Raw genomic sequence first — 27,941 nt, forward strand, 5'->3', positions numbered from 1 at the left:
TTCTTGCTGTGAGGCGACAACACTACCTACTTCACCACTGCGTCGCCAAATTCTATATTAACAGCAAAAACCAGTTCAAGGCACTCGAAAAATGTGGTCTTTATTGACATGGCTATTCCTTAAAATTGCACCTATGCATCATGAATTCAGCATTGAGAGAGGGAGAAAAAAAACATTAATGGAAAAAAAATATTAAAAAGATTATGCATGTTACAACATATTTCGAAAATAATACAACATGAAGAATTCCATATATATCCATGTTGTATTACTTGAGAAATATGTTGAATAACACGCATCATTTTAATTATTATTTATTTTTTCCATTACGTGTTTTTTTCTCCCTCTCTCAATGCTGAATTAATGATTATTGTGTTTAATATATTATTTTAGTATTGTTTAGATATTCTAATGAGTCATGAGACTATAGTAGCATTCAAAAGAAACACGGCGCACCTGATCAATGAAGGCAGATCTTTGCCTAAACGCTTATGTGCAGATTTAAAGAATAGTCATTTCAATAAAGGCTTTTTAATACTTTTCCCACATTTTTCAAGTGCCTTGGACTGATTTTTGATATTTATTCTGATGAATACCTTACCCAAACAGCACCGACACATTATTTAAGCTACCCCTGAGATCTTTTTGCTTGATTTTGCTAAATTCTGTGTTTCAATGCAAAATTCTACAGCCTTAAAATACAATAAATCAATCACAAATGTTTCAAATACCTTTTTATTGCATTAAACAGAAATGTTTTTTCAGTGAAACATTCTTCAAACTATCGGCAACACCCAAACCAGAATTTCATGTTTACTTTGTTTTAAAAGTGTTTTAAACCTGAAACTGATCATTTACACCATGTACAGTAAATGTACTTTTAACATGAACACTTCACTGAGTACATTATGTTCATTCACATATCCCAAGACTACTCCATAACGCTATTAAAAAATATGAAGAAAAATGATTGATGATGAGACATGCTCTTATTTTAGCAGGTGAATTTTGATAGCAAAGGAATGTGCTGTGATTTATCCACCTGTTTGTTTTGCCCCTTTACAGTAGAGGTTGTTGGTCTGGGTAAACGGGTGGATGGTCCACACCCTTTTTCATGGTTCCCTTAATAGAGCGCCTGCAGGACTACCTGGCTAACACACACTCACCACTCCTGCTGCAGGTCAGAGACTCTTATGCTTAAGACAACAAAGAAGAAAAATTCACAGATAATTTGCCACTTAAAATAATGCATCATCAGTGTCACTCAGTGTTTGTGTGAAATAATTGAAACAACTGTGTCTTGTTAGGGTTAGGGGTGTCAGTGTGAAAATGGCACATTTTCAGCTGTCTGTGCTGCTTGCTTTGGGTAAGTGACACTTTGTATTTTAATTTAAATTCATTCATTCATTCATTCATTCATTCATTTTCTTTTCGGCTTAGTCCCTTTATTAATTAGGGGTCGCCACAGCGGAATGTACCACCTATTATTATTTATTATTATTATTATTATTATTATTATTATTATTATTATTATTATTATTATTATTATTATTAGTTATTAGTAAATTTTTTTATTTTATTTTATTTTATTTTATTTTATTTTATTTTATTTTATTTTATTTTATTTTATTTTATTTTATTTGTGGCGAATGATTTTGTATGGATACTTATTCCTTGTATGAAATTGTAAGCCAACACAAAATTGATTTTAGTGTTGTCAGAAATATGTTTTGTGATTTTGAAGGAATTATGAATTTTGACTTGTGACCAATGTTGGGTGTAATCAGGGCTTGATATTAACTTTTTTGATCACCAGCCACTGTGGCTAGTAGTTTTCCAACGTTACTAGCCACTCACCATTTTCACTAGCCACAATTTTGTTGTTGGGAAAATATATTTTACATCCGTAAATTTGACTTTGGCATACTTGATTTCAATTTTGTGTTATTTTCATATGCCTCCTCATTTATTTAACATTTTTGTTGTGTGTTGTTGTGTGTTGGGCTGTGGTTTCATAGTGTAGCATTGCAATTAGTTTTATTTTTAGTTTATATTTAGTTTATTTCACACAACTTTTAAGGGCTCGACAATAAGTATTTGCCAAGTTTTTCTCTGGCCACACCAAATTATTTCGTTGCCACAAATTTTTAATAATGTGTAAAAACAAGCAAAATACAGCTTTATACATAATATTCTTAAAGCAATTGACATTTAAAAACAATTATTCTCATGTATCTAAAACTATACACAGCAGTGTGTCACATCCATCTACCCACATTTGGTGGGTGTCGATGTCAAGCCCTGGGTGTAATTAGTCACAAAGTATGTAGTTACTGGTAATACATTAGTTATTCCATGAAAAAAATGATTAGTTCAACAGTTATCAATTCAGATAAATGCATAAATGAATTTAGAGAAGCAGAGTCTTTTTTTTGTTAACTGTCCCGTGATATGCTTTGAAAAGTGCATTTTTATTTGATGTTTGATATGATCTTAACTGAAACATAAAGATAGAGTGGGACATAGAGCAGCTCCTCCCCTCATCCCCTCCTCCCAGCCAATAGCCTTTGTTTTTATCAGATTCATGTCAGATACTAGACAGCATTTGATGGATCCAATAGTATCTGGATGCAGCCTTTATGATGCAAGCTGAGATTGCCTCACTCAGCGATGCAATGTCAGACACAATGCACTCAATGGAGTGAGTGACGTCACTGTGACGGGTAGGGTTAGCGGTGGGGTTAGGTGAGCACCAGGTCTGCATCCAGACCCCTCTCGATGGATCAGAAAATTTGATAAGAACAACTATGATGAGGTGATGTCAAAAAAAAAATCGTTGATGCATTTAGGCGGATGTGACAAACTGCAAGTTTTGCCTGATTATATCTTCTAAATGTGAATTGATACTGTTTTGGAGCATATGTACAGTAGCTTATCCTTAAGACTAACATAATGATACTAACATTGAAATTCACGGGACCTATAAACAAATGTGTTTTGCAGAATCGTTCAATTTTTCAACTAAAGAAGTTTCTGTTTATCCAAATGATAGCACATCAACTGAAGGAGGGAATGCACTAGTGGTTCAGCCAATGAATAATTTCCGTTGAAAGCTTAATGTGACTATTTTCGATTTCATAAGGTTCATTTTACAGCATTGATGTTATAATGTAATTCCAATACATTCAGTTAAACAGACATCATTTTAGTTGTTCAAGCATATAATGAGATGAAATACTGTGTAACCGCTAGTGCCATCAGGATCAGCAGGCAAGCGCAGAAACTCCATTGAAAATACTGGGGTGAAATAAACTGTCGTATTTTAAAGACATGGCGGGAGAAATGGAATTTAATGCAGTGCTGCTTGTCCAGGCTTAGACCCACTTTATATTGTATCTATCAGGCAGTGAAGATCACTCATTTTTAAACATGGCAATTTTGACATGACAGTTCTTTACATGACAATAAATAAAACCGTTTGGTGTTGCAATACATGTACTGTTTAACTTTTTTGCAGAGTAATTCTGTTTGTTAGCTAAAGAGTAAAGTTTTTTTAAATGGAGCTGAAAGGCTGTCAAAGAAGTTAAAGAGTATAATTTATATTGTCTATGGACTTATAGATTTATTGGGATATTAAGTAAAATTGAGGCAAGTAATAAAATGTTCAGTTGGTCTATATGTTCTATAGCTATAATATGGTTTACTCTAATTTTCATTTAACTATTTCTGCCGTAAGCGAGAACTCTTAATGAATTTACTGCTCTAATTTTTGCATGATTTTTATTGAATCCAGTTTGAGATACAATTATTCTCTTTAATCACTTTTATAGGATTCATCACACTGATCAACGGCCAGGTATTTACCATTTATTGCACAGAATTTGTTTTGCCAATGCAACTTATTAAAAGTATTTAAACAGTTTGAAATAATACATATATAATTCAGTCATTTTCCTAATTTTGCTTTATAAAACTAATAAACATCTTACCTCTTAAGAGTCGCAGCTACGCTGTAAAAAATATCAATTAGTCCTGACAGCATATGCTTTTAGGTCATTGTAACTGATAAAGTTAATCATGTTCTAACTTAATTTTATAAGTTACGCAAGCTGTTTTAAGTCAGTTTAACATAATATAACTTCAAAGGACTCATAAAGTTAATTTGATACAGCTTAAAAATTGAAAGCAACCAGGATTTTTTTACAGTGTAGTTTTTAGTAAGAAAATGTGCTTGATTATGCTCATTTGCCATATATGGTCCATCCATATGACTATATAATGTAAAATATTACGACTGTCATGCAAAAATCGGATTTAGACTATTGTTAATCAACCTCTCTGTAAACCTATGCATGAGCTTGCTTAACTCATAAAAAATACTTGCAATAATGTCATCCAGGGTAACATTTTATAATAACTACACACTATGAATCAATTATTAAGCATTAGCATCTAGTGAATTAATTATTTGTTAAGCACTAACTATACATTAATAAGCATTAGTAAGCAGTTTATAACTGCAGCTACAAATGCTGTATTCTTGACTTATAACCACATTAATAATGTGCTTAATAATTGTACTTTCATAATTAGTGACTGGTTTATTTTTCATTATTAAATGAAGCATTGCATTATTTACAAACCAGTTGTATTTAAGAGTAGTTGGAGGTTTTTAAGATCATTCAGATTGAGTTAGTAAATGATTAATAAACTATTGAAATCAACGTTTATATGTCTTATTATCCAGGCATATAGTAATGGTTACTATTAATGTTAATAAATGCTTTATTAACTCAACTTCATGCAGTTTTGTGACCTAATCTAAAGTGAGGACTATTTATGCTTTATGAATCCCTTATAAATGACAATTACGCTCAATTACGAATGAACAATACATCTTTACAATCTTATCTAAAAAGTAAAATTACTGTAAGGTTTAAACATTGCTGAATAACAGGAGTGTCAAAATATGACATAAAATTGGATAAAACAACAACAATATAATCGTTTAACAATATAATAGGATGTGATGTTTAAATTGTACAGTTATTTTATTTTAGATAAAGTTGCAAAGATTTATTTTTCATTTGATGCAGTTTCATTTGTGTATCTTCAAACGAGTAGAAATGAATAAAGTCATTTATTTTCTTTTTCCTGTTTAGAATTTAACTGAGCCTTTAATTGTCATTTATAAGGGATTTATAAAGCATAAATAGTCCTCACTTTAGAATAGTTCACAAAACTAAATGAAATTGAGTTAATAAAGCATTTATTAACATACAAATTAACTGTTAGTATATGCCTGAATAATAACATATATGAATTTGAATAGTTTATCAATCATTTACTAACTTATTCTGAATAATCTTAAAAAACAACCAACTATGCTTAAATAACTGATTTGTAAATAATGCAATACTTAATTTAGTAACAAAAAATAAATCATTAACAAAGTATAAAAGTACAATTATAAAGCACATTATAAATGTGGTTGTAAGTCAAGAATACAGCATTTGTAGCTGCTGATATAAACTGCTTACTAATGTTATTAATGTAGAGTTAATGCTTAACAGATAATGAATTCACAATTTGCTAATGCTAAATAAATGATTCATAGTGTATAGTTATTATAAAGTGTTACCGTAATCCAGTTTTGTTTGTTAATCAATGTATTTTAATATATGAATCAACATATAGCAATTGGATGTCCATCCATATATTGCTATATATTTTCAAATATATGAGGAAGTTTCTGATACATTGAAATATATTTTCTAATGTATTGCAATATAAAGTCTAGTATATTGCAATATAATTTTGTTTCGTAAGGGATTAAACATTTGTTTTCTATTTCTTTAAAGTGTGTGGTGGACTTCCAAAATGGTGCGTTTCTTAAAAAGTTTGTTACAAAATAAAATATTGATATCTGATTTCACATATTAGTATTTTTATTTATATGTTTGTTTGTTTATTTTACAGGCACAGTTTCCAATAACGGTTCCTCTTGCTCTTCAGTGAGTAACAATTATGCTATGCAATATGATGTGGGTTTTCACTTTTATGTGATAACATCATTATTTCCTCATTCCTCCATCAGTTCTCAAACACCACGCTCAACAGCACCCTCTCCTGCGCGGGCATACAGCTCTCAGACTCCTCACAGGCCACTCTCCAAAATCTCAAAGCATATACTGACGCCACCTTTGACCTCTACACATTACTGGTAAAGTATTTTTGCACTTATTCATTCATCAGATGAGCAAATGAGGATAATAGATGCAGTTCAGATCACCTGCAAAGCAACAATGCTGTGACAAGTCTGGTTTAGCAATGTTTAAAGTTCACCTATGATGAAAATCGTCATTTGTAAGCTGTTTGGACAGAAAACACAGTCCACTGTCATATTGGGGTGATATAAAGACAAGTCTCGTTCTTGATGTTAAAATAGGATCCAAATCCCTCTCATTTTGAGGCCCACAGCAACGTGATGAAGGAGTGTTGTTTCCCCACCCACCAAATTGATTGACAGAGGAGTATTAACATGTCTCTCTGGTAACGTGTATAATCATTTCAACAAGACAGGACGAGCGCAAAGCAACTGGGATTAAAAGATCTGTTTAGCTCTCTGTGATCATCAGTCATGATCAAATGTGATCAAGAATAAGTTCTACAAGTGTAAAATGTTTTTAAAACAGTGAATGTGTGTAATGAATTACAGCAATTTACTTCAGCTTTACTTCATCACCACGGCCGCATGTCAGTACAATTATAAAAGAAGATGCTTCAATTCTGGTTTGTGGACGTTAAATCAGGTGTATTTTGTGTGAACTTTGTAACAACATTGTGTGTGACTCATCATTGCAGAAAGGCTTGAATTAACTCTACAACAAATACATCAAATAAACATTGGGAAAGTTCTTACTGTTGTTTTTTTCACAGGCGTTACGTGAGATCTGCTTCCTTCATGTGTGTCACTGTGTTGTTTATCTGACGCAGCCAGAGATTGAGGCACACTCTGACAGGCAACAAAAATAGCTACACTGTGTTTAGGGCATATAGATTGATAGATATAAGGCACGTTCACACCATTCACAATAAATATAAATATAATGATGAATGTATTTGTGTCCACACCGATGAACGATAAAAATCTGTTTATAGTTTTAGTTTTTGCTTTTCATTTGTCATTACCCCCTTTTAACCAGCAGATGTCCTGTGTGCTAGCATGTTAGACCAGTAAATCTTTATTTTAAAAAAATTATTAAAGTAATCAAATGAATATAGCAATCGTAGTCAGTGTAATGGAATTAAAACTATTGTTCTCAGCATTTTCAAAGAAGCACAGGATACCTGAGGTACTTTTGTTTTTAATACTTTAATTTAGTAGCCTGGCTTGCGTTATGTCCATGTATTTTAACATTGTTTTCCCCATAGATTAACCAGTTGTGTTCTAGTAAATCATTATCTCTAAATAATCCTTGAAATGAGGGCTTAACAGCAAGCAGTGCTTCTCCACAGTGTCCTCTGTAGTTTTAAAGCGCGCTAGCCATTTAGAGTTATTGTGCTTGGTGTGAACAGGCCTTTAGACTGGAATAGAGGTGATCATATTTACAGTATATTACAATGAATGATTTTGTCATCAGACAAGCAAATAAGGATAATAGATGCAGTTCAGATCACCTGCAAAGCAACAACAGATGCTGTGACAAGTCTTGGTTTAGCATTGTTTAAATAAACAGAAGACAAATGTAAATTTATAGATATAAGGCACGTTCACACCAAGAACGATAAAAATTATTATAACGATGAATATATTTGTGTCCACACCGATGAACGATTTTTTTTGTTCATGCTTTTTTATTTGTCAGTATCTCCTTGTAACCAGCAGATGTACTCAGTGTGCTACTAGCGCATCCGACCAGTAAATCTTTATTTAAAATATATATAGAAAATGTGAACGCGTTGTAACTGCACAATGCGTTCTGGATATTTAGGACTAGGGAGCCTGATTCCAGTTGATCTCTATTGATTTATTGTTTCATATATACACTCATCAGCAATAAACTGGAAGTGCTCGGACGACGAATAAAGAGAAAAATATAGAAATGTGTATGTGTGGCAGCTTGTTGATGCCCTGTCAGTTATAGATAAACTTGTTAATTTACTTGATCTGCTCCTGATCCGCTTCTGCTGTATCTGTGTTCAACTTCTCGAGTTGCACATCACCACTGGAAACACTCAGACACACTAAGAACATTTATAAAGGTATACAAATCAGTCCATTTTATTGTTTGTGGGATGTTTTTCAAAGATATAACTATAAAATGACCAATTTCTGTTGTAATTTCCAATGGTTTACATTGTGCGCTTCCACATTTGTCCACAAACATGGCTGACTGCAACTAAAACAACAAGCTATTTTCCACACCATTTTCAAAGGAGGCACAAAGATGTCAAACACAAAGACTCTGAAATAGCACTGGATACCTGAGGATACTTTATTTTTATACTTTAATTTAGTAGCCTGGCTTGCAAAACTTCCATGTATTTTATCATTCTTTTTCCCCATCAATTAACCAATTGTTTTTAGATAGTCATTAACTTAACAACAAGCAGTGTTTCTTGTCGTCTGTCGTCTGTAGCTTTAAAGGCGTAAGCCATTTATAGTTATCATGCTTGGTGTGAACAGGCCTTTAGACTAGAATGGAGTTCATCATATTTACAGTATATTACAGTGAATGGTTTTTAAAGGGATGTCACCTATTCAGTGTGTTTTCATTCATCCGAACAGAGATCTAGACTTGACGCTAGCCTTGTCGTGAGCTACATCAATAACATCAGGAAACAAGGCTTGGTTGCAGGCTCTTTGAGCGATGTGGATTTCGCAAGGCTGTGGTTTCAAGTGAAGCTCAGTCCTTTCTTGTCCTCGCTGTCCAGAGGCACGCTGTCCTGTCTCAGTCAAAGCAGTTTCACCTGCCAGAGCTTCCAAGCACTGTGTGTATTTATTATATACAGAAGTCATGCTTATGTTTTATGACTACAGTCATTTGTTTTTGGAGATAATGCAAAAGCTGATTAACCTTTTTTGTTTTGTTCTTAAGGGTTAATGATTTAAGCGTGCAGATTGGTCCTGAAAGACAAAGGATGGTGTATCAAAACTTCATAAAACCCTTTCTGGCAAGAAATACAACTGACGGTAATACTCTTTTGTCCATTGGTATTTTGGATGTCGACCATTTTTTTGGTTTTTATTTTACACTTTTGAATTGATTCATGGGATTTCCATCTCTGATTCAACAAGTTCAACAACATCACATTTGTTGACACGTTGGTTTATAAATTTTCTGTGTTGGTCCTAAATTGTATCTTTCAAAAATGTGTATAGTTATTTTAGAGTTTCACATTAATCTTTGCTAGCTGAGATAATGTACTAGTTTTCTTTGTGAAGTGTATTTCTAAATTAATTTCGAGAGGATCACGTGCTTATGATTGTCTCTGTCTGGTTCCGCATTAACCTACGATTGATTCACCAATCAGATGATTCCAAACTCACTATAAATAACCAGAGTTTCTTAACTCAGTGTCTTCGTCTTGAAGAATCCCCACTACCCTCCTTTCCAGATGGGTGACACAGCGGCCCAGTGATTAGCACTGTTGCCTCACAGCAAGAATGTCTGGTTAAATTCGCTAGTAAACCAGTCAACATTTCTGTGTGGAGTTTGCTCATTTTGCCATTTTTCTCCCACAATCCAAAAAGCACATAACCTAAGTAGTTTAAACATACCAAATTGGCATCAATGTCAAGCTCTTAGCAAGCCATATATCCCTCCTTAGTTCATCGAGATCTACCTGAGCTCAAACTCCCCTCTCGCCCTGCTAATGGGAGGGAGCCCAGGGCTCAAGGATCTTATAAGCTCAGAGCTACCTCCTGGGACAGCATACCAAACAAGCTTATTACCAATCATCAGCTAAGTGTGAACTCTTTAAATTTATTTATTGTAATTCAGTTAGGGCGATGCGGTGGCGCAGTGGGTAGCACTGTTGCCTCACAGCAAGAAGGACGCTGTTTCGAGCCTCGGCCGGGTCAGTGGGCATTTCTGTGTGAAGTTTGTATGTTCTCCCCATGTAGGCGTGTGTTTCCTCATGGTGCTCCGGTTTCCCCCACAAGTCCAAAGACATGTGGTATAGGTGAATTGGGTAAGCTAAATTGTCCGTAGTGTATGAGTGTGTATGGATGTTTCCCCATGATGGGTTGTAGCTGGAAGGGCATCCGCTGCGTAAAACGTACTGGATGAGTTGGCAATTCATTCCGCTGTGGTGACCCCAGATCATCATTTTGTTGGGTTTCTGTCATTTTTAATATAATTGTTTGATATATATATATATTAAGTTTAAGCTTTAGTTGAGTTAAACTACATAGAAATCATATACAAACAAAAGAAGTTTTAGGGTTATGGTCAGGGTCAGGGTCAGGGTTAGATTAGGTATCGTTAGGTTAGGTTAGGGTTAGGGTTAGGGTTAGGGTTAGGGTTAGGGGAAACTTTTGTTGATTTAAATCCCATTTACTGCATTTACTCTTTAAGAACAATAATGATACAATCAATCTAAATAACCTTTTCAAATTTTAATGGGTTTTAGTTTTATGATTTAATTTTTGTAAACTACTATTTAAAAATGTTTAGTAAAATATATGACCATCAATACCAATAAAGAAATCCATTTTTATTAGTGTACGGTTATGCTACATGGTTCAATCTAAAAGTTTGCTCTTTGTGTTGCTGATATTACCTTTTTTTGTTTTAAAGCTGGCTGTGTGAACAGTACAAACAGCACCGGGCAATGGCTGCTACTCAACTTTCAGTCATTCTCTTCCATTGCAAGCCTAGGAGATTTCATAGCTCTGAAACCAGACTTTAATGGGGTAAGTGATCGAAACAGACCAGCTTTACATCCTAAATGAAATCAAAGCATCACTACTCAGACAATCCACGTGAATGTTTGCAGCTGGTGGTGCTAGATAAACTTACGCCGGAGCAGAAAGCTGAACTGATGTTTCAGCTAGAAGCTAACTTTAGCCTGAATGCTGATGCTGTCAGTCAGATCTTCCAGAGTTTCCTGCAGCCGCTCACCAACATGACACTGAACCTGACCAGCACCAGTTCAGGGCTCCTCGACAAGGTTAGATGGGAGTTTTTGACTGATAGATCAAGTTATGAAACACCAATAAGAAAAATCTTCCTAATTGTTTTCATATTTCTCTGCAGAATCTCACAGACTTTATGCAATATTTGAGACCAATGGGAAGATTCATCAGATCATGTGTGAATATTGCTCAGACAGTAAGTTTTCTATTTATATTTTGTGTATCGTAGTCAATTAATTAACGATAAATCTCTGCACACCTGGTGGTGATGGATATGTGCGTACAGAATTCAAGTTACGTAAGAATGTCAACTTTGTTAGTCTTAAAAGGGTACGGAGACCCAAAAGAGACAAAATGTTGGGGAAAAAATAGAAGGAAAATATAGGAAAATATATATATTTTAAAAGTTTTTACGTTCCCTCGCAAAGATGTTTTGCATTCCCTCGCAAAACTGTTGTTCCACAAACACTTACTGTTCACTTCATACATGTCAACCGTCCCGTTTTTGCTGAGATTTTCCCATATTTTCCCATTCTATCCCACTATCATCCTATCATTATGTATTTTCCCATATTCCTCCCATATTTTTAATCTTGAAAGCACATTGAAATTAATAAAAAATGTCTGTATTCACTTTCTTTCCATTAAAGCTGTGCATCGATCATCGCCCTTCCTATGCAATCAGCAAATGCATGTGTAAGCACTGACTGACAGAAGCGCTCCGTATGATAAACTGATCCCAGATCAGCTTCTGTACACACCATTTAAAGTGACACCTCTTTTATTAAACAAGTTAAGAGCAGAAAATGAATCTCTCGTTTTGTTTTGATTGATAGCGCCTCTTTAAATGGTGTGTACAGAAGCTGATTTGGGACCTCCCTTCTGGACCTTCATAAAAAAAGGGTTACTTAAAAGGGTCAAAAGTTTAAAAAGTAAAAAAATTATAATAAAACATTTCTGCATCCTCAAACACTTTTTGACAGAAGAGTCAAGCTTTAAATAGGAAAATGATCAAATATTGTTTTTGAATTTTTTTGACCGAGATGCTAATGGTCTAATCCGATTTAATGATTTATGCTAAGCTAAGCTAAATGTGCTCCTGCCATACAGGAGAATGGCTGAATGGATTCAACAATGGTAAAACTCCACTGTTTAACTGCAGATGACTTGTAAAATGAGCCAATTTCCAAAAAAAGTAGTAGAGTGTTACTTTAAGATGTCATTTAAATGTTTATTGATTGACCTAATGTATGTAAACATATTTGCTCTCTTTCAGAGAAATATAAGCAGTATTAGAAATGATACGATACAGCTTCTCGTCAACTGGACTGTGAACTATATCAACAAACAAATCTCAGTAAATACTTTTAACTTCAACAACATCAGTGGGTGGTTCCAGACCATAGTTATTCCTGTGGTGAACAAATACCTGCAATCTAACCAGACTTTGTCAGACAACACCACAGACATATTCAACTCGGTTTTGTAAGTAGCACATCAATCTATTGCAAATTATAGCACCAAGTTACAGCTTTTATTTAAAAAAATGTTGTTTGGTAATTGAAATTGACACTATAACTCTTAATAGACAGTGCATCTGGAAAGTATTCATAGCGCTTCACTTTTTTCACATTTCACATCAGGATGCCTCTGTACATTGCTGCATCCCTCTATCCTGACTAGTCTTCCAATTCCTGGAATTTGCAGACAATTTCTACAGACAATTCCTTAGTCTTCATGCTTGGTTTGTGCTTTGACATGCACTGTCAACCCTGAGACCTTATATAGACAAGTTTATGCCCTTTCAAATCATGTCCAATCAACTGAATTTACCACAGGTGAACTCCAATTAAGCTGCTGAAACATCTGAAGAATGATCAGCGGATACAGAATGTACCTGAGCTCAATTTAGAGCTTCACGGCAAAGGCTGTGAATGCTTATGTACATGTGATTTTTAAGTATTTTTATTTTTAATAAATTTGCAACAATTTCCAAAAACTTTATTCACATTGTCATTATAGGCTATTGTGTGTAGAATTTTGAGGAAATAAATTAATTTAATCCATTTTGGAATAAGGCTGTAACGTTTAAAAAAATGTGGAAAAAGTGAAGCGCTATCAATACTTTCCGGATGCACTGTGTGTGTATATATATATATATATATATATATATATATATATATATATATATATATATATATATATATATATATACATATATACATACACTGGCATTTGTACCTTTATTTTAAAAAGGACTCACATTTTTTGTTTCATTTATGCCTAACAAAAGGAGAAAAACATTTCCTCATCACAACAAATCATACTCATATTAATTTAAGCAAGAAAAATTATTTATATTCAATAACAAACCAAAGTATTTCTTCTCAAATAAATGGCAAAATGACTTACAATGTCTGCTGTTCATATATAGCATTGCTTTTAAGATAATAATACAATTAAACTACAATAGAAATCACAGATTTGCTGCTCTGTTTTATCTAACTCTGTGCTCTTTTTACTTTGCTCAGTGCTGTTGAAGCTCAAACGGCAGATCCTTTGGACATCTGTACAGTCACCATCAATAACAGCTCTTGTCAAGTAAGTTTGTCTTTCACAAACCTCAATCTTTCAATCTTATGTGTAATAAACCACACCCTGATCATGTCCGACAAGCTGACTGCAATGTCACACATCTAAAGAATGTCCTCATTAAAACATCCACACAATGGGGTTTTGTTTCCATGTACGAAAACAGAAACAACTGTAGAACAAGTTGTAAAAGTCTCGGGCTGATTGCAAAAGATTGGATAAATGATCGCATGACTGATTTTAATGTTAATGTGTCTGTTTCCCAACAACACTGTAAGTTCAGTAGCACTTAAAAACCAAAGAGGATTTACTGAGTGATCTGGAGAAGTCATTAAAGCCATGTGTGTATAGTAAGAAGACACTTTTAGTTTCAATTCAATTGCAGTTTGATTAATTAAAAAAACCCCGCTTCGAATGTTATCCCTCAATTGAATGAGCATTATCAGTGGTTATCAGCTGATAGATATGGGCCAGTCTGAGCCCAGGTCTCAATTCTGGATTTTATGGAACGAAGCATCACTGCAGGCACCTTGATGTCCAAGCAACATTAAAAAACTTGTCAATAATGCAAATCAATTTGATGTCAACTGACTACCTTGATGTCAAAATAACATCAAACATTGGCATAAAAAACGCATTTAAAATGTCTTTACTTTTAAAACATGTTTAGATGTCTATTTGATTTCATTTTGACATCAAGGTAGTTTACATGCATTGTTGGGATACAAAATCCAATTTTTCACTTGCAATTGAAGCTTTCAGATGAATATAAATGTTCCTATATCATAATATTTTTGTCATTATTTTGTTGGTAAATGGGGTTCAATGCGTTGATGTCAAATGGACATCAAGGTTTTGACATCAAATCGATTAAGTAAAGTTTATTCATAAACTAATTTCAAGAGGATCACGTGCTTATGATTGCTTGCAGCCGGTCCCACATTATTCAATTTATGATTTATCAATCAGACGACTCCTAAGCCACTATAAATACCCTAAGTTCCATATAACAGCCATCTTCGTTTTGAAGAATCCCCCCTTCCACCCCTACTCCTCCTCCTTTCCTAGATGGGTGACACGGTGGCCCAGTGGTTAGCACTGTTGCCTCACAGCAAGAATGTCACTGGTTCTAGTTCTTACCAAGCCAGGACATTTCTGTGCAGAGTTTACACGTTCTTTCCATGCTCACATGGGTTTCCCCCGGGTTCCCTGGTTTGCCCACTGTCCAAAAACAAGCAAGTTAAGTTAATTGACTAATTCAAATCAGCACCATAGATATGCTCCTAGTAAGTAGTTATCTCTTAAGAGCAAGCACTATCTGTTCATTAGCTACTACAGTAGGAGAGTTCTCAAGATCTACCTGAGCTCAAACTCCCCTCTCGCCTTGCAAATTGGAGGGAGCCCCAGGCTCGAGGATCTTATGAGCTCAGGGCTCTCTCCCGGGGCAGCATGCCAAACAAGCTTTATAATCAATCATCAGCTAAGTGTGAACTCTTGAACACATTTTTGATGTCATTGGAATGACATACATCATTATCTGGAAGCCCGGTTCAGTCATTCATTTTCTTTCGGCTTAGTCCCTTTATTAATCAGGGGTCGCCACAGCTGGATGAACTGCCACTGCACCACCGTGATGCTCAGATATGACTTTTAAGTATAAATGTAATTGTACTTTATATTCTGGGCATCTCTTTTTTTCTGCAGGTATCACAGAATGCAGAGAGTTTGGCCAAAACGCTTAAATGTGTTGCTCAAACAAATCTGAGCTTCACTGAGGAAAACCTGCAACTTCTGACTACTGAACTCTCCAAAACACTGCAGACACAGGTTCAGCAATCTATAGGATATTAAATAATATGGCATTAAAAATATACATTTTAATATTACATTTGAAAGTATTTACATTTTGACAATTCTTCTTTGCTTCAGGTGACAAACTCATCTCAAAGCAACCTCACCACCTTGTTTGGAGAGCTGCCAGCAGAACTCTTTACGACCAGAAGCCTCGGCGATGTGAACTTTGTGAAATTCTGGTTCCAGATAAAGATGAAGCCTCTGCTGCCCAAAATTCCTAGAGAATTCCTGTCATGCTTGAACACACGAAGCTTCAGCTGTCAGACCTACATGGCAATGTAAGTTCCTCACATTCCCTTTATGATACATGATAACCGCTCCTTATCTGTTGATCTTATTATCCAATTATTTGCACAGTTTAACACACAACACGATCTTGGTTGAAATTTACTTTCTCATTATGTTTCACTCCAGAAAACAAATAATTGAAAAATATTTTTTAAATAATAAATGATCAAATAATGTTCGAACTAGAAAGATTTTGAATTGTACTTAAATGAACAAACAGACAAAACAAAAGCCTTTTATCCTTATTTCAACACATTTTCCCCAGTTTTGTGGTTCTTTACTTTAATGCTGTTTTCGATACATCAGATTTCACCATATTTGAATATTTTTGTTTCTTGCAATGGATTGTATGAGAATAACCATGACATCTGAGGCTCTGTTTGTTTTTAAAATATTTATCTCCCAAAATATTTTTTTTTCACTATGAACTGTCTGATTGAATCAAACTAAAAATGCTGTTTCTGTAAGCTGAAAATGCAGTAACATTCCTCCTACATTAGTTTCTGGTTACAACTTGATTATTTTAAAAGAAAAGAAAACATTAGGGGTTTGGGGTTTATACCCCAATTTGGGGTATAGCTTAGCTATATAATATTTCCTCATGGTTATTTGAAATATAACCTTCCCAGAATGTTCAGTACAGGTTATCTTTAGGATTATTTTTTATTACAATCTAAACTAACTTCTCAGAAGTATAAACTGGCTATACTTTGCAGGATTACAGGATTGAAAACAGTAAAAAAGCTGCAGAGTTTCATAAAATGTCAAAATCAGTCAAAATTTGTAATAATGATCAGGTAAATCTAACTGTAAAACTGAAATATAAGGATGTTAAGTAAGGGATAAAGTAGATCCAGCCGGTTTTTGTCACAGAATAAAGCCTGACAGGATTATCAGCAGCCAGATGCAAAGGGTTCATATTAAATTAAAAAGCTAGTATATCAGTGTTTAATTATGCGGAAAGTAGCTGAGTATATAGCAGGATCATGTACATCCAGGCAGTTGTTTTTACAGATTTCTTTCTACGACAACATTCGGCTGGATCTATTATCCTGCTTAATACACGTATCCCTGGAATTCATTATCCTGCTTATTCTCAGTTCAAATAGCTCACGAAGAACAGAAATGACATTATTGCTGAAGTAATGTCCAACAATAATCATCATGTCAGTAAATGTTAATCTCCATTGATGTAAAAGGATTGATTGCTTTTATTTAACATCAATAATTAATTCGTTTGAGTTTCTTTATGCCACCATGCTTTTGTACTTATTATCCTCTCACATCTCTGTTTTGTTTCTGCAGTATTGTGGAGCTAAATAATACTTTTGGACTGATGGACAGTGCGACACAGAGATCAGTTTTCAATGACTTCATTAATCCATTCCTGTCACGGCGTCAAAACACAAGTAACTGTGCATTCTGTTAATCAGTTCTGTTAATTGCTCATTGTATTGTAAAATTAGCTTGTGCTTATTAAATGTTTGCTCAATCTTTGAAGGACTTCATGTTAATTACCTACAGTGAGGACCATATGATGAGCAAATGTATTTATTTGGTCATTTCAGGTCTCGACTGCACATTGCCATCTAACAACAGCGTGAACTTCATCCTGCAAAACTTTGGCAGCTTCTCTCAGTTTGCGCAACTTCAGTTTTTTACCAATTTGAGCGTCAATTTTTCAGCTGTAAGTCACACATTATTAGTTGATCACGTAAAGACTGACTCAACACAAAATAACACAACTCATGTCCTTTCAGGTGGAAGCTGTTCCTGTTCTCTCACTGACACAGCTGGGTGAACTGGTGTTCAGTCCTCCTGCTAGACCTGAGGACAGAGTCAACATCCTCACCAAAGTCTTTGACTTCCTTCTTCAAACCTCTAACCGGGACAAACTGAATAGCTTCCTACCAGCTCTTCAGACACAGGCCAGAAAAGTGTGTAACAGCAAACTGCTTCATATAATGGAGTGTCAGCGGGCACCTTGATGTCAACATGACATTAAAAACACAATCATACTTGTCTATTTCATGTCAATTGACTACCTTGATGTCAAAATGACATAAAATTGTAAGATTGGTGTAAAAAATGATTACAGGACAGTCCTGTTTGACCTATTTTTGACACCAATGTTACGTATGTCAATTTTATGACATTTTGACATCAAGATAGTTTACATGCAATTTAAGGATCCAAATTCCGGTGTAAATTTATCATTTAAAAAGCTATCAGATGGATAAAACATGTCTTATATTATAATACTCTTTGTGTCATTATTTGGTGGTAAAAATGCATCAATATGTGGATGTAAAATAGACGTAATATAGACGTTTTGACATCAAATTGATTTGCATTTTTGACGTGATTTTTTACTTCATGTTTGGTGTCAATTTAATATAATTTTAACATCAAGGTGCCTGATGGGATACTTTAGAAAAAGATTCATAATGATAATAATAATTTTATCCTGCAGGCAAACTTCAGTTGTGAAAACTACAAAACCATGTAAGTGATTTTAACTGAAGCTAACAGTGATCTAGATAAATTAGTGCTGAATATGATTCATTTATTTTGTGTTTTGTCTGTGAATCAGCTTTGACAGGGTGGATCAGGCATTATTATCAGTCTCTCCTAACCAGACTGAAGCCATTCTGACCCTCAGAGACTCACTTATGATGATTCCTCCTGACGGTGAGAGAATTCAGCAATAATAATTTGCTACTAAATATGAATTTGAACGTTTGTGTACTTCTTGCAGAATATGTGAATCTAAATCAGTTTAACAAAACAGGGAGATCATCCAAAATGCACATCATTTTTATTTAGTATTTTATTTTTATAATTATAAAAGGAAATTTACACAAAATATGTTTACATAAATAATCCACAGGACAAAAAACATCGTCAGGTAACCATAGACAGTAATACAATCTAAGAGTTCACAAACTTTTGCAGGGGACTATTTAAATGAAAGTTAAACCTTGGGACTAACTCTGGCTTGTTTACAATTTTCACTGTTGATTAATGTAAAAAATAAATCATTTCAGCTATATATGAAAAATATCTTAGAATGTAAATATCATAGAAAAAAAAACATGCATTTCATAACATTCCTTATTTTGCTCAAATTATTCCCATTTCACTCATTCTGTAAGGGTTTCCCGAATGTAGCATTCGCCTTGTGAGAATTAATGTGTGAATTCTGTTTTTCTCCATCTAGAATGCGTCCAGAGATCAAGCCAAGTGAGTAACTAATCAAAGGATCAATTGTGTAGTGTGATTTTACTGAATGAGCTGTATTGTAACACAATGTTTGTTCTCACTCCTGCAGTGCACAGTGACTCCTGTAAATGGTAAGTGACTGGTTTTGTGCGGAATGATTTGTGATGTTGCCAAAACTCAAATCTTGGTTGGTTTATCTTCCAGAGACTGTCCTCTGTGCAAATGTCAACAGGTGAGCTGTTCTGTCAGCACTATATAAGTTATACACTGATTAAACAATGGTCTGTCATAAAGGATGTTCTTGTGGTTTGCAGCTCTACTGTGGGTCAGGTCTTGAATGGTCCAAACACAACATCCTCACTGAATCTGTGTAACTTCACTGTGATGGAGTTTGCCTGTCTACCAACGGTAATACTACTTAATGTTCATTGAAAAGTAAGAATGGTTAATAAATCCATATAAAAGAGTCCCTTAAAAGTGACACCAGATCCTTAATTTCATGCTCAAGCATGCTTTGCAATCACACTACAAGCGTACCGCACCAAAGCCTAACCAAACCACATTCTGGCACACCTCTTCTTGGGCCCAATTCGGAGCACTCACACTTGTCAAACGAATTGGAAATAGGGGTCAAACGTGCTTGGCTCGGATAGCCTAGTGCGTGTACACCCTTTGTCACTTTTTATTTGTGTTATAGTTTTGGATTTGATACACTGTAACGCTCCACTTGTTTTGAAAATAGGCTGATTTTGCTACTCTAGAGTACTCTCAGTTGAGTTTTGCTACCCATTCAGCTCATCTGGCAGCGGGAGCACTTTTAGCTTAGCTTAGCATAGATCATTAAAAGGAATTAGCATCTCTTTTCATAAACTCAAAAAAAAGTATGTTTAAAGCCTGACTCTTCTGTAGTAAAAATTGAGTACTAAGACTGACAGAAAATTAGAAGCTGCTATTTTCTAGGCTGTTGAATTTTTGGAGTGAGATGCTAATGGTCTAATCTAATTTAATGATCTATGATAAGCTAAGCTAAAAGTGACCCCATCAGATCAGGCAGCCTGATCTCACAAGAAAACGTAAGTATTTTACGTTTTGTCAGTTTAGTGGCTAATTTGTACGAATTCGTACGAGTTCAGTCGTACGAAAATGTACGATTTTAAAAAGGAGGCGTGGCACCTAACCCCACCCGTAATCCCAACCGTCATTGGGTGATGAGCAAATCGTACTAAATTGTACGAATTAAATCGTATGAATTCATATGAAAAAGCCACTAAATAAAAAAGTTACGAATTGCTGTGAGATTGCGTTAGATCTGAAGATCAGCTAAATAGATTGATAAATGGTAAAACTTAATCATTAAACTCTTGGGGATTTGTAAAATGGGCCTATTTCCAAAAAAAAGAGTAGTGTTCCTTTAAAAGAACTCAAACCAATTGAGGAAAATTATTGCCTTAAACCAATTAAGTTTAAAAACTAATATTTATAGTAATATCCTAATAATAATAATAATAATTATTATTATTATTATGTTTTTTTATAAATATTGAGCAAAACACATCAAATAACTCTTACCATTTCCTCTCGTTTAGTAGTTAAACATGAAAGCATGATGGGAACTATAAATTGGCTATAACTCGTCACATTTGAGTTCTGCTTAATTTAATGAAATAATGAGTTCATGTAACTTTTTTCTATTAAGTACAATGAACTTTCAGTAATATTTGAGTAAAATATACTTCTTTCATCTGGTAAATGTGTCTTCCATGTCGTCAGCTGTCACAGGTAAACTCTCAACAACTGGCTGGTCTTTTGGCTTGCAAGCTGAACAGCAATGTGACTAAAGAGACCTGGAAGCTTTTCTTCAGTAAAACCAGCACAAACCTTGATGACGCTCTAATGAAACTTTCTAACATGGTATAAATCTTCTTGTATTATATTATATTTTATTTATATTTTTGGATTTTGATTTATTAATTATGTAATATGTGTTTGATTTCCAGACTCTTGGCCCCAGCAATATGTCTCTGTCGAATGTGCTGGATGTGATTGCTGACGTCCGCATTGATCGCTTTAGTCCTCAGAGACTGAGAGATCCTGTCTTCATTCGCTCATGGTTTCAGAATAGACTAAAAACTTTCTTGCCATCAGTATCCCAAAGTTTCCTGTCCTGTCTCAGCACCAAAAACCTTACCTGTGAAAGTTACAGCACGATGTAATTTGGTTTTTGTCACACGACTAAAAGGATTTTGAAGCCACTATAGTTTGCAATATATTTTTAAAATGGCATTTTCTTTATCTTTCAGCACTGAATCTTTTATCAATGCACCTCTACAAACTGTACAAGATGTCTGCAATCCACCTGTACCCAGTGGCACTCAGAAACAGGATCAGGTCTACAGGAATTTCATGAAAGCTTTCCTCTCACGCAGTGACACCAATGGTAAGTTTGGCATACTTCTGAGATACTTTTTTCTTCTGTGTATTCAAGATTAAAGTATGAACTGGTCTGACACAGTTTTAATTTACTAGAACTTCTAAGCTACTTTGACACAATCTACATTGTAAAAGCGATATATAAATAAAGATGAATTGAATTGAATGAAAATGTTTGCACATGGAATAATGTGCACTAAAATGTTTGTAAATATCTGCAATTCATTTGTTATGAGGAAAAATGCAGAAAAAGTTAATCTTTGAGTAAAACAAACTACAAATGGTAATTTTTTTTTATTGAACATTTCATCAAGTGTGTATTGTAGCTGTTTACATATGTCTAATGTGTGTAATTATCAAATAAACTAAATTTGAGTTATTGCCTCCCAAAGGTAAGAACCGATTCTTACTGCCTGAAACAAGTTGTCTGTAATTACAGTTTTAATTTCTTAAAAAGCCTAAATAGATCTGCAGCAAATTTGCATAATGCAAGCCTGGTGTCTTCATTGGCTGCGGAGTGCTGAGAAAGTCTTCAGAACTGAAGTTCAGATATGTATTGGACATTGGTTCTGTCACGGTTTAAGCAGTTGACCAATCACAATAGAATGTAGGGTTGCAAAAAATATAGACTTTGATACCAGTCGATACTGAAGATTTAAAGAGCCATGATTTAAAGAGCCAAGAGCACATTTATGAAAGCAACACTGACGACCTGTGTCTCCAAACAATTTTTCTTCTTCCACTTGTTTTAATTACGATTGGCAACACAACGTGATATGTTTTTGCCATCTGAACACTGTAACAGGTAAAAACAGTCTTATGGTCAAACACAGAATATCATTCAGCATTTGAACTCTCACAGTGCATGATGTGTTTTTTTAACTGTTGAATGTGCATTAGTTGTACACATTATTACAGGTAGTTGTAAGATTTATTAGACCTTCACAACATCTACTTTAGTTATAGACACCACTACAAATGGCTGCTCCCTGAAATAGTGCACTATTTAAGGGTATTGGGGTCATTTTAGATACAGCCACGGACACTGAAGCTTTTAAAACCTGATTGATCAGCTGATAAGCAATCAGAGCAGAGTCAACTTTTGGAAAAGAGAGGTTTAGAGAGAGTGGATTCTAAAACAGACACTGTAATAAAAATAATGGTGTAATATATATTTTGATAACATAAAGTGCTTTTTAAACTGCAAAACAATGCAGGAGACTTTTAAAACAAATTCTTTAATGTAACATGATATAGTGTCATTTTAACTTATTTAATCACTCTCAATCAAAATGTTCTTCTAGATCCCGGGTGCCTTAAAGACTCTGCCAACACCACTCTGTGGGTCAACAGATACTTTGGGTCGTTCATTCAGTCTGCTAATCTGACTGAGCTTTTGGCACTTGACAGTAACTTCAAAACAGTGAGTGTAAAATGATGCAGTTTATACAACATACTTGATTTTAAAAAAACAACAACTCTGTTTTTTGACTTTTCATCTTCTTGTTTATCCATTCAGGTGGAGGTTTTACCTGTTTTGAGTCTAAATCAACTGATCGAGTTTTCCCTCACTCCTGGAGCGCTAGCAAATCCTCAAAGTGCCATCAAAGTCATGCAGCTTGTTAAGGATTGCCAGCTGCCCGCATTCTTTGACCGCTTTTCCCCCAAATTAAATGTAAAAACAGATAATTATTGCTAAATAGCTTAATCTAAAAGATCCAAATGGAAATGACTAAAGCTGCAGTGATATTATCTTCTTCTGTCCAGGACATCCTGCTCACGCCTGATGTAAAAACAGCACTGATTAAACAGATATTTGACAGAGCCAACCTGTCTGATCTAAATGCCACTAATGGAGATGTTCTGGTCTGGATTGAGACTAGACTCCCGCCTCTGTTATCCAACTTTTCAGAAAGCCTTGTGTCTCCATTGTTTACCATCCTCAATGCAAGGGACTGCAATATCACTCAATCCACGTAAGACTAATAGACTTTTTATCAGAATTCATGAGAGTGAACATTAAAACAATATGAGAACATATTATTGTGTTTAATTTGTCATTTACAGACTGAAGCTGTTAGGAGGAGTTGGACCTTCAATACCCCCAAATACCAAAAATGCAATCTACAATAGCATTCTTCAGTCCTTTGGAGGTATTATGTCGACACAAACATCACGTAAAAGTCATAAGATAAACTCTACCACTGCTATAACATTCAAATACTAAATAAAAGTAATATATATATATATATATATATATATATATATATATATATATATATATATATATATGTATATATATATATATATATATATATATATATATATATATAAGAGGTCGCAGGCCGAGTGGAATATACAGCCACACCGCACTGCTAAGAGTGTGATATTGTGTTTATACAACAGTTCGACGGCATTATCATGTGTAAAAACAAAAATTAAACACTAAGAGTCTACAAACCCTTTTGTAAGAGGAACTACTTTCTTCTGCCATTCATTCACATCTGCAGCTGATGTCAGAACAGCATAAGCCATTATTAATACACCACCATCACTTTAGAGCTAGTATTTGAATGATTTTCTAGCGTAATGTCTAAAATGATGACAAAACAGGTGATTTCACTGACTTCTTAAGATTATAAGGCTGAACAGCATGAAATGCCATTAGTCTACAGAGATTTCCCAGTATTTCTCAGTTGCAATCGAGAGATTACAATAACTAACCCCGAAAAAAGCAGCGCAATCACTAATTACCAGATTACTGTTGTGTTTGTGATATGGAAAAATGCTAAACACATGCGGGCATTTCTTCTTTCTTTCTGTTTATTGAACTAGTCTGCAGTAACGAAAACAGGAGACTCATTAGAAACAAGCAGATAGCCAACCAAAAAAAAAAAACTCAGGGTTATACAAAGAGTGATCAACACAAAATACATACATTCCTGATATGCGAGTCCCATCTCACACTCAACACACTACAATTACTGTGGTATAAATACAGCAGTACAACATATAAAAAAGAAAGATCGACTTAGAATATCACTTACCTGTTTAATAATGATTTGATCAGCTGTAGCTAGAAATTATGTTGTTTTTATCTTCTAAGAACTTATTATGCACTCTCTGTTGCCATCTTGTGGATGGACAATGTCAACTGTCTTTGCTTTGCTTAGTGACAGGCTAATGGCCGCTGATGTGCTGTCTTTCAGAAATTATGAATATTTAAAAATAGGCACTATCTTTATAAAAAAAACTGCATAGTTGCAATCTAAACAACTACATTCTTGACTAAAAATGCCTCAGAAGTACATTATGTTGTCTAACAGCAGCAATATTTGTCAAACTGTAGAGTGTCCTCTGCTTGTCTCTGTATGTGGGCAGAGTAATACACAAGGGTGAAGGGTGAAGAGGCGTGTTATTTGCGGAATATTGCTCAGCTATCAGCCAATCAGGTTCAAGAACCAGACAGAACTGTTGTATAAAAACAAACAAATAAACAAATTATATGAAAAAGCAATAATAATAATAATAATTATATTATAATTTTATATTATAAATTATAGATAATTGTTTAACAATATCATTATTATTATTACTTTGAAAATGTGTTATGTTATATTATACAATGAGTAGCATAAATGAGTACACCCCTCACAGATTTCTCTTTTAAATGAATATTTTCTATAGGATGCTTTACAGCAGTGTTTCTCAACCACGTTCCTGGAAGACCACCAGAACTGCATGTTTTAAATGGCTCTTTTGTCTGTCACATCCATTACAGGCATTTCAGTCCTCTGAATTTCAGTGATCTGAATCAGGTGTGTTTGGTTAGAGAGACATGTAATATGTGCAGAGCTGGTGGTCCTCCAGGAACGTGGTTGATAAACACTGCTTTACAGTAATATATTTGTGTATATACATATTAGATTAGTCAGTACCAAAGCCAAAACCATAGCTACTTTAACAAAATAAGGTCACAGAACAAAAAAATAGGACACCCAAACTAATATGTCAGGGACAATATTAAAGGTGCAGTAGGTGATCTACCAGAATGCTAACATAATAGCTTTGAAAATTTACAACCCTCCCCTGCCGTCCAAAGCCACGCTTCCTTAAGTCATGAACACGCAATGAATAGATGACGATCTGATGACAACAGACAACCTTATAACACCAGATCATGTCATTCACCAGTTAGAAAACTCTAAAGAGAAACATGCTTTATCCAGCGTAGCTGTTGACAGACTATTTACTTATGTTTTGTTATTTAACTAAATACAAATCTGAACAGAACAAAGGAGTACTAAAAATAAAAGTACTAGCCTGTTATCATACCCAGAATATAAAAATACATATAAATACAGACAATAACCTACTGTTACTTTAAAAAAATTTATAAAGAGGGAAAAACAAGAGAAACTTTAAAATAAATAATAAAATTTAGAAATTCAGTGACCAAATGTTTATTTAAATTAATATAACTTTATTAAAAACAGTTTTGTTTAAATGCACCTAAATTTGTCGATATTAACTGAGAAATTGATACAAATATTCATTTTTAAAAGGGGTGTACTCCTATATGCTGTATAAAAAAATTATATGAATTCATAAATGTATATTTTTTCCACTCAGTATTAAATAAGAAATAATATTTGGTATTTCCGAGTGATGGGTTGCGGCTGGAAGTGCATCCACTGCGGAAAACATATTCTGTATAAGTTGGCTGTTCATTCCACTGTGGCGATCCCTGATTAATAAAGGGACTAAGCCGAAAAGCAAATGAATGAATGAATATTTGGTGTAGAAAGGCTATTCATTCATTTAATCATTCATTTAATTGTTTCTTTTTTTGTAGGGCCACAGGGTCTGAGATGCTACAGAAACAACAGCTTCATGACATTCCTAAATCAAAGCCTGTTCAGTTTCGGGCCTCTCCCAAATCTGACCATCTTCCTCTCTCTGATCCCACCTGCTCGGAATTCTGAGGTATGCTCCATGTCTACTTGTCAGTACAGCTGCTCAAAGTAGAAACGGTAAGAAAACTGATGCTTCATTGGTTCTTTTCAGCTTTTAAACTCTTTTGCTCCTTCTGAGCTGGGCGCCTACCTCAGACAGCTGCAAGTGCTGAACAACGATTCCCAAATCTGTGTCATCTTTAACAACTTTACCAGAACCCCTGATTTCCTGGAGAATGTAGGTTTTGCCATTTATTTTAATGCATAATAAAGTTCACATTTAGGTAACACATGAATTTAGGATGACATATTTACACGTTCTGTGCACGTACTATAAAAATATATAGAATTATGCATAATTACATGTACCTAACACTAAAATTGACCCAAACTATATAGTAAATACATGTAATTAAATAATATTACTCAGTAGTTTAATGAATAGTTACACTGTATTATGGCACCTTAAAGTAAAGTGTAACCCACATTTAAGTCACGAAATTTACTTTAATAACCTGTATTGTAATTTCCTTTGTTACAGGAGGATGTTCCAGATAATATTAAGAGCGCCATACTTCCCTGTGTTTGGCCGATGGCGTTGACCAGTGACAACCAGACGGAGATTAATTTGTGGTTTGATCGTAGATTAAAGCTCTATCTAAAGTTCCTGAACAAAGATCTAATAGGGTCAAAAGACACCCTGAGCTCATCCTGTCTGTCGTACAGGAAAATGTGAGTGTAAAGAGCTGTGCTGAAGTTTGTTTGAATGTGAAGTCTGCTGTGAGTTTTAGGTAAAGTTCTTCCTTTGATCTTCTAGGATCAATGTTTTGGGCAACAATTTCACATTCAACGGTTCTCAGATTACCAATAATGATGTGTACTCTACCATCAAGACATATCTGAAAGCAGGTGAGCTGATGTTTTTTTATTTTTATTTCAACATTTTATTTTATGACATAAAACACATCAGTTACATCACACTCTTGATTTTTTTAATCGGTTATGCTTCTTTAAAAAGACAGCACACTCAAAAGTGATAAAAGTTATATTTTCATGTGAGGATTATCCGGTTGGACGTGTAAGTGTAATGAACTGTGTTTGAACACAGAGCTTATTATTTGTAATCTTATTACTTGTAAGCCTATGGGAAAATTTTATGGGGATTTTATCGAGGGAACCAGTTTTCTAGCAGCCGATTGGCCTACAATGTGACGTCATAGTTCCTCCACTCTGTTGCTTAAATATCGCACTGCTATCAGCCAATCAGATTCGAGAACCATATATATATATATATATATATATATATATATATATATATATATATATATATATATATATATATATATATATATATATATATATATACAGACAGACAGACAGACAGACAGATAGATAGATAGATAGATAGATAGATAGATAGATAGATAGATAGATAGATAGATAGATAGATAGATAGA

At 34.4% G+C, this 27,941-nt stretch overlaps 1 protein-coding gene across 1 annotated transcript in view; it reads left to right on the top strand.

Annotated features, from left to right (window-relative positions):
- The first annotated feature begins 1,154 nt into the window (after positions 1-1,154).
- Positions 1,155-27,941, top strand: part of mslna (mesothelin a) — a 49,434-nt gene continuing 22,647 nt past the window's right edge. Inside the window, exons 1-35 of the mRNA XM_056454243.1 lie at positions 1,155-1,180; positions 1,308-1,366; positions 3,831-3,856; positions 5,862-5,883; positions 5,980-6,014; positions 6,098-6,223; positions 8,792-8,994; positions 9,102-9,196; positions 10,806-10,921; positions 11,005-11,178; positions 11,265-11,339; positions 12,420-12,628; positions 13,675-13,744; positions 15,440-15,562; positions 15,665-15,867; positions 17,183-17,286; positions 17,446-17,564; positions 17,638-17,814; positions 18,351-18,382; positions 18,471-18,568; positions 19,098-19,120; positions 19,209-19,230; positions 19,304-19,331; positions 19,414-19,507; positions 20,870-21,010; positions 21,097-21,308; positions 21,400-21,536; positions 22,834-22,952; positions 23,049-23,204; positions 23,297-23,505; positions 23,597-23,682; positions 26,385-26,515; positions 26,597-26,722; positions 27,026-27,216; positions 27,302-27,393. Coding sequence (XP_056310218.1) covers positions 1,330-1,366; positions 3,831-3,856; positions 5,862-5,883; positions 5,980-6,014; positions 6,098-6,223; positions 8,792-8,994; positions 9,102-9,196; positions 10,806-10,921; positions 11,005-11,178; positions 11,265-11,339; positions 12,420-12,628; positions 13,675-13,744; positions 15,440-15,562; positions 15,665-15,867; positions 17,183-17,286; positions 17,446-17,564; positions 17,638-17,814; positions 18,351-18,382; positions 18,471-18,568; positions 19,098-19,120; positions 19,209-19,230; positions 19,304-19,331; positions 19,414-19,507; positions 20,870-21,010; positions 21,097-21,308; positions 21,400-21,536; positions 22,834-22,952; positions 23,049-23,204; positions 23,297-23,505; positions 23,597-23,682; positions 26,385-26,515; positions 26,597-26,722; positions 27,026-27,216; positions 27,302-27,393 — 3,811 coding nt within the window. The 5' untranslated portion in view covers positions 1,155-1,180; positions 1,308-1,329. The remainder of the gene's footprint in view (positions 1,181-1,307; positions 1,367-3,830; positions 3,857-5,861; positions 5,884-5,979; positions 6,015-6,097; positions 6,224-8,791; positions 8,995-9,101; positions 9,197-10,805; positions 10,922-11,004; positions 11,179-11,264; positions 11,340-12,419; positions 12,629-13,674; positions 13,745-15,439; positions 15,563-15,664; positions 15,868-17,182; positions 17,287-17,445; positions 17,565-17,637; positions 17,815-18,350; positions 18,383-18,470; positions 18,569-19,097; positions 19,121-19,208; positions 19,231-19,303; positions 19,332-19,413; positions 19,508-20,869; positions 21,011-21,096; positions 21,309-21,399; positions 21,537-22,833; positions 22,953-23,048; positions 23,205-23,296; positions 23,506-23,596; positions 23,683-26,384; positions 26,516-26,596; positions 26,723-27,025; positions 27,217-27,301; positions 27,394-27,941) is intronic.

Source organism: Danio aesculapii, chromosome 3, assembly GCF_903798145.1.
Source record: "Danio aesculapii chromosome 3, fDanAes4.1, whole genome shotgun sequence".
NCBI classification, from domain to species: Eukaryota; Metazoa; Chordata; class Actinopteri; order Cypriniformes; family Danionidae; genus Danio; species Danio aesculapii.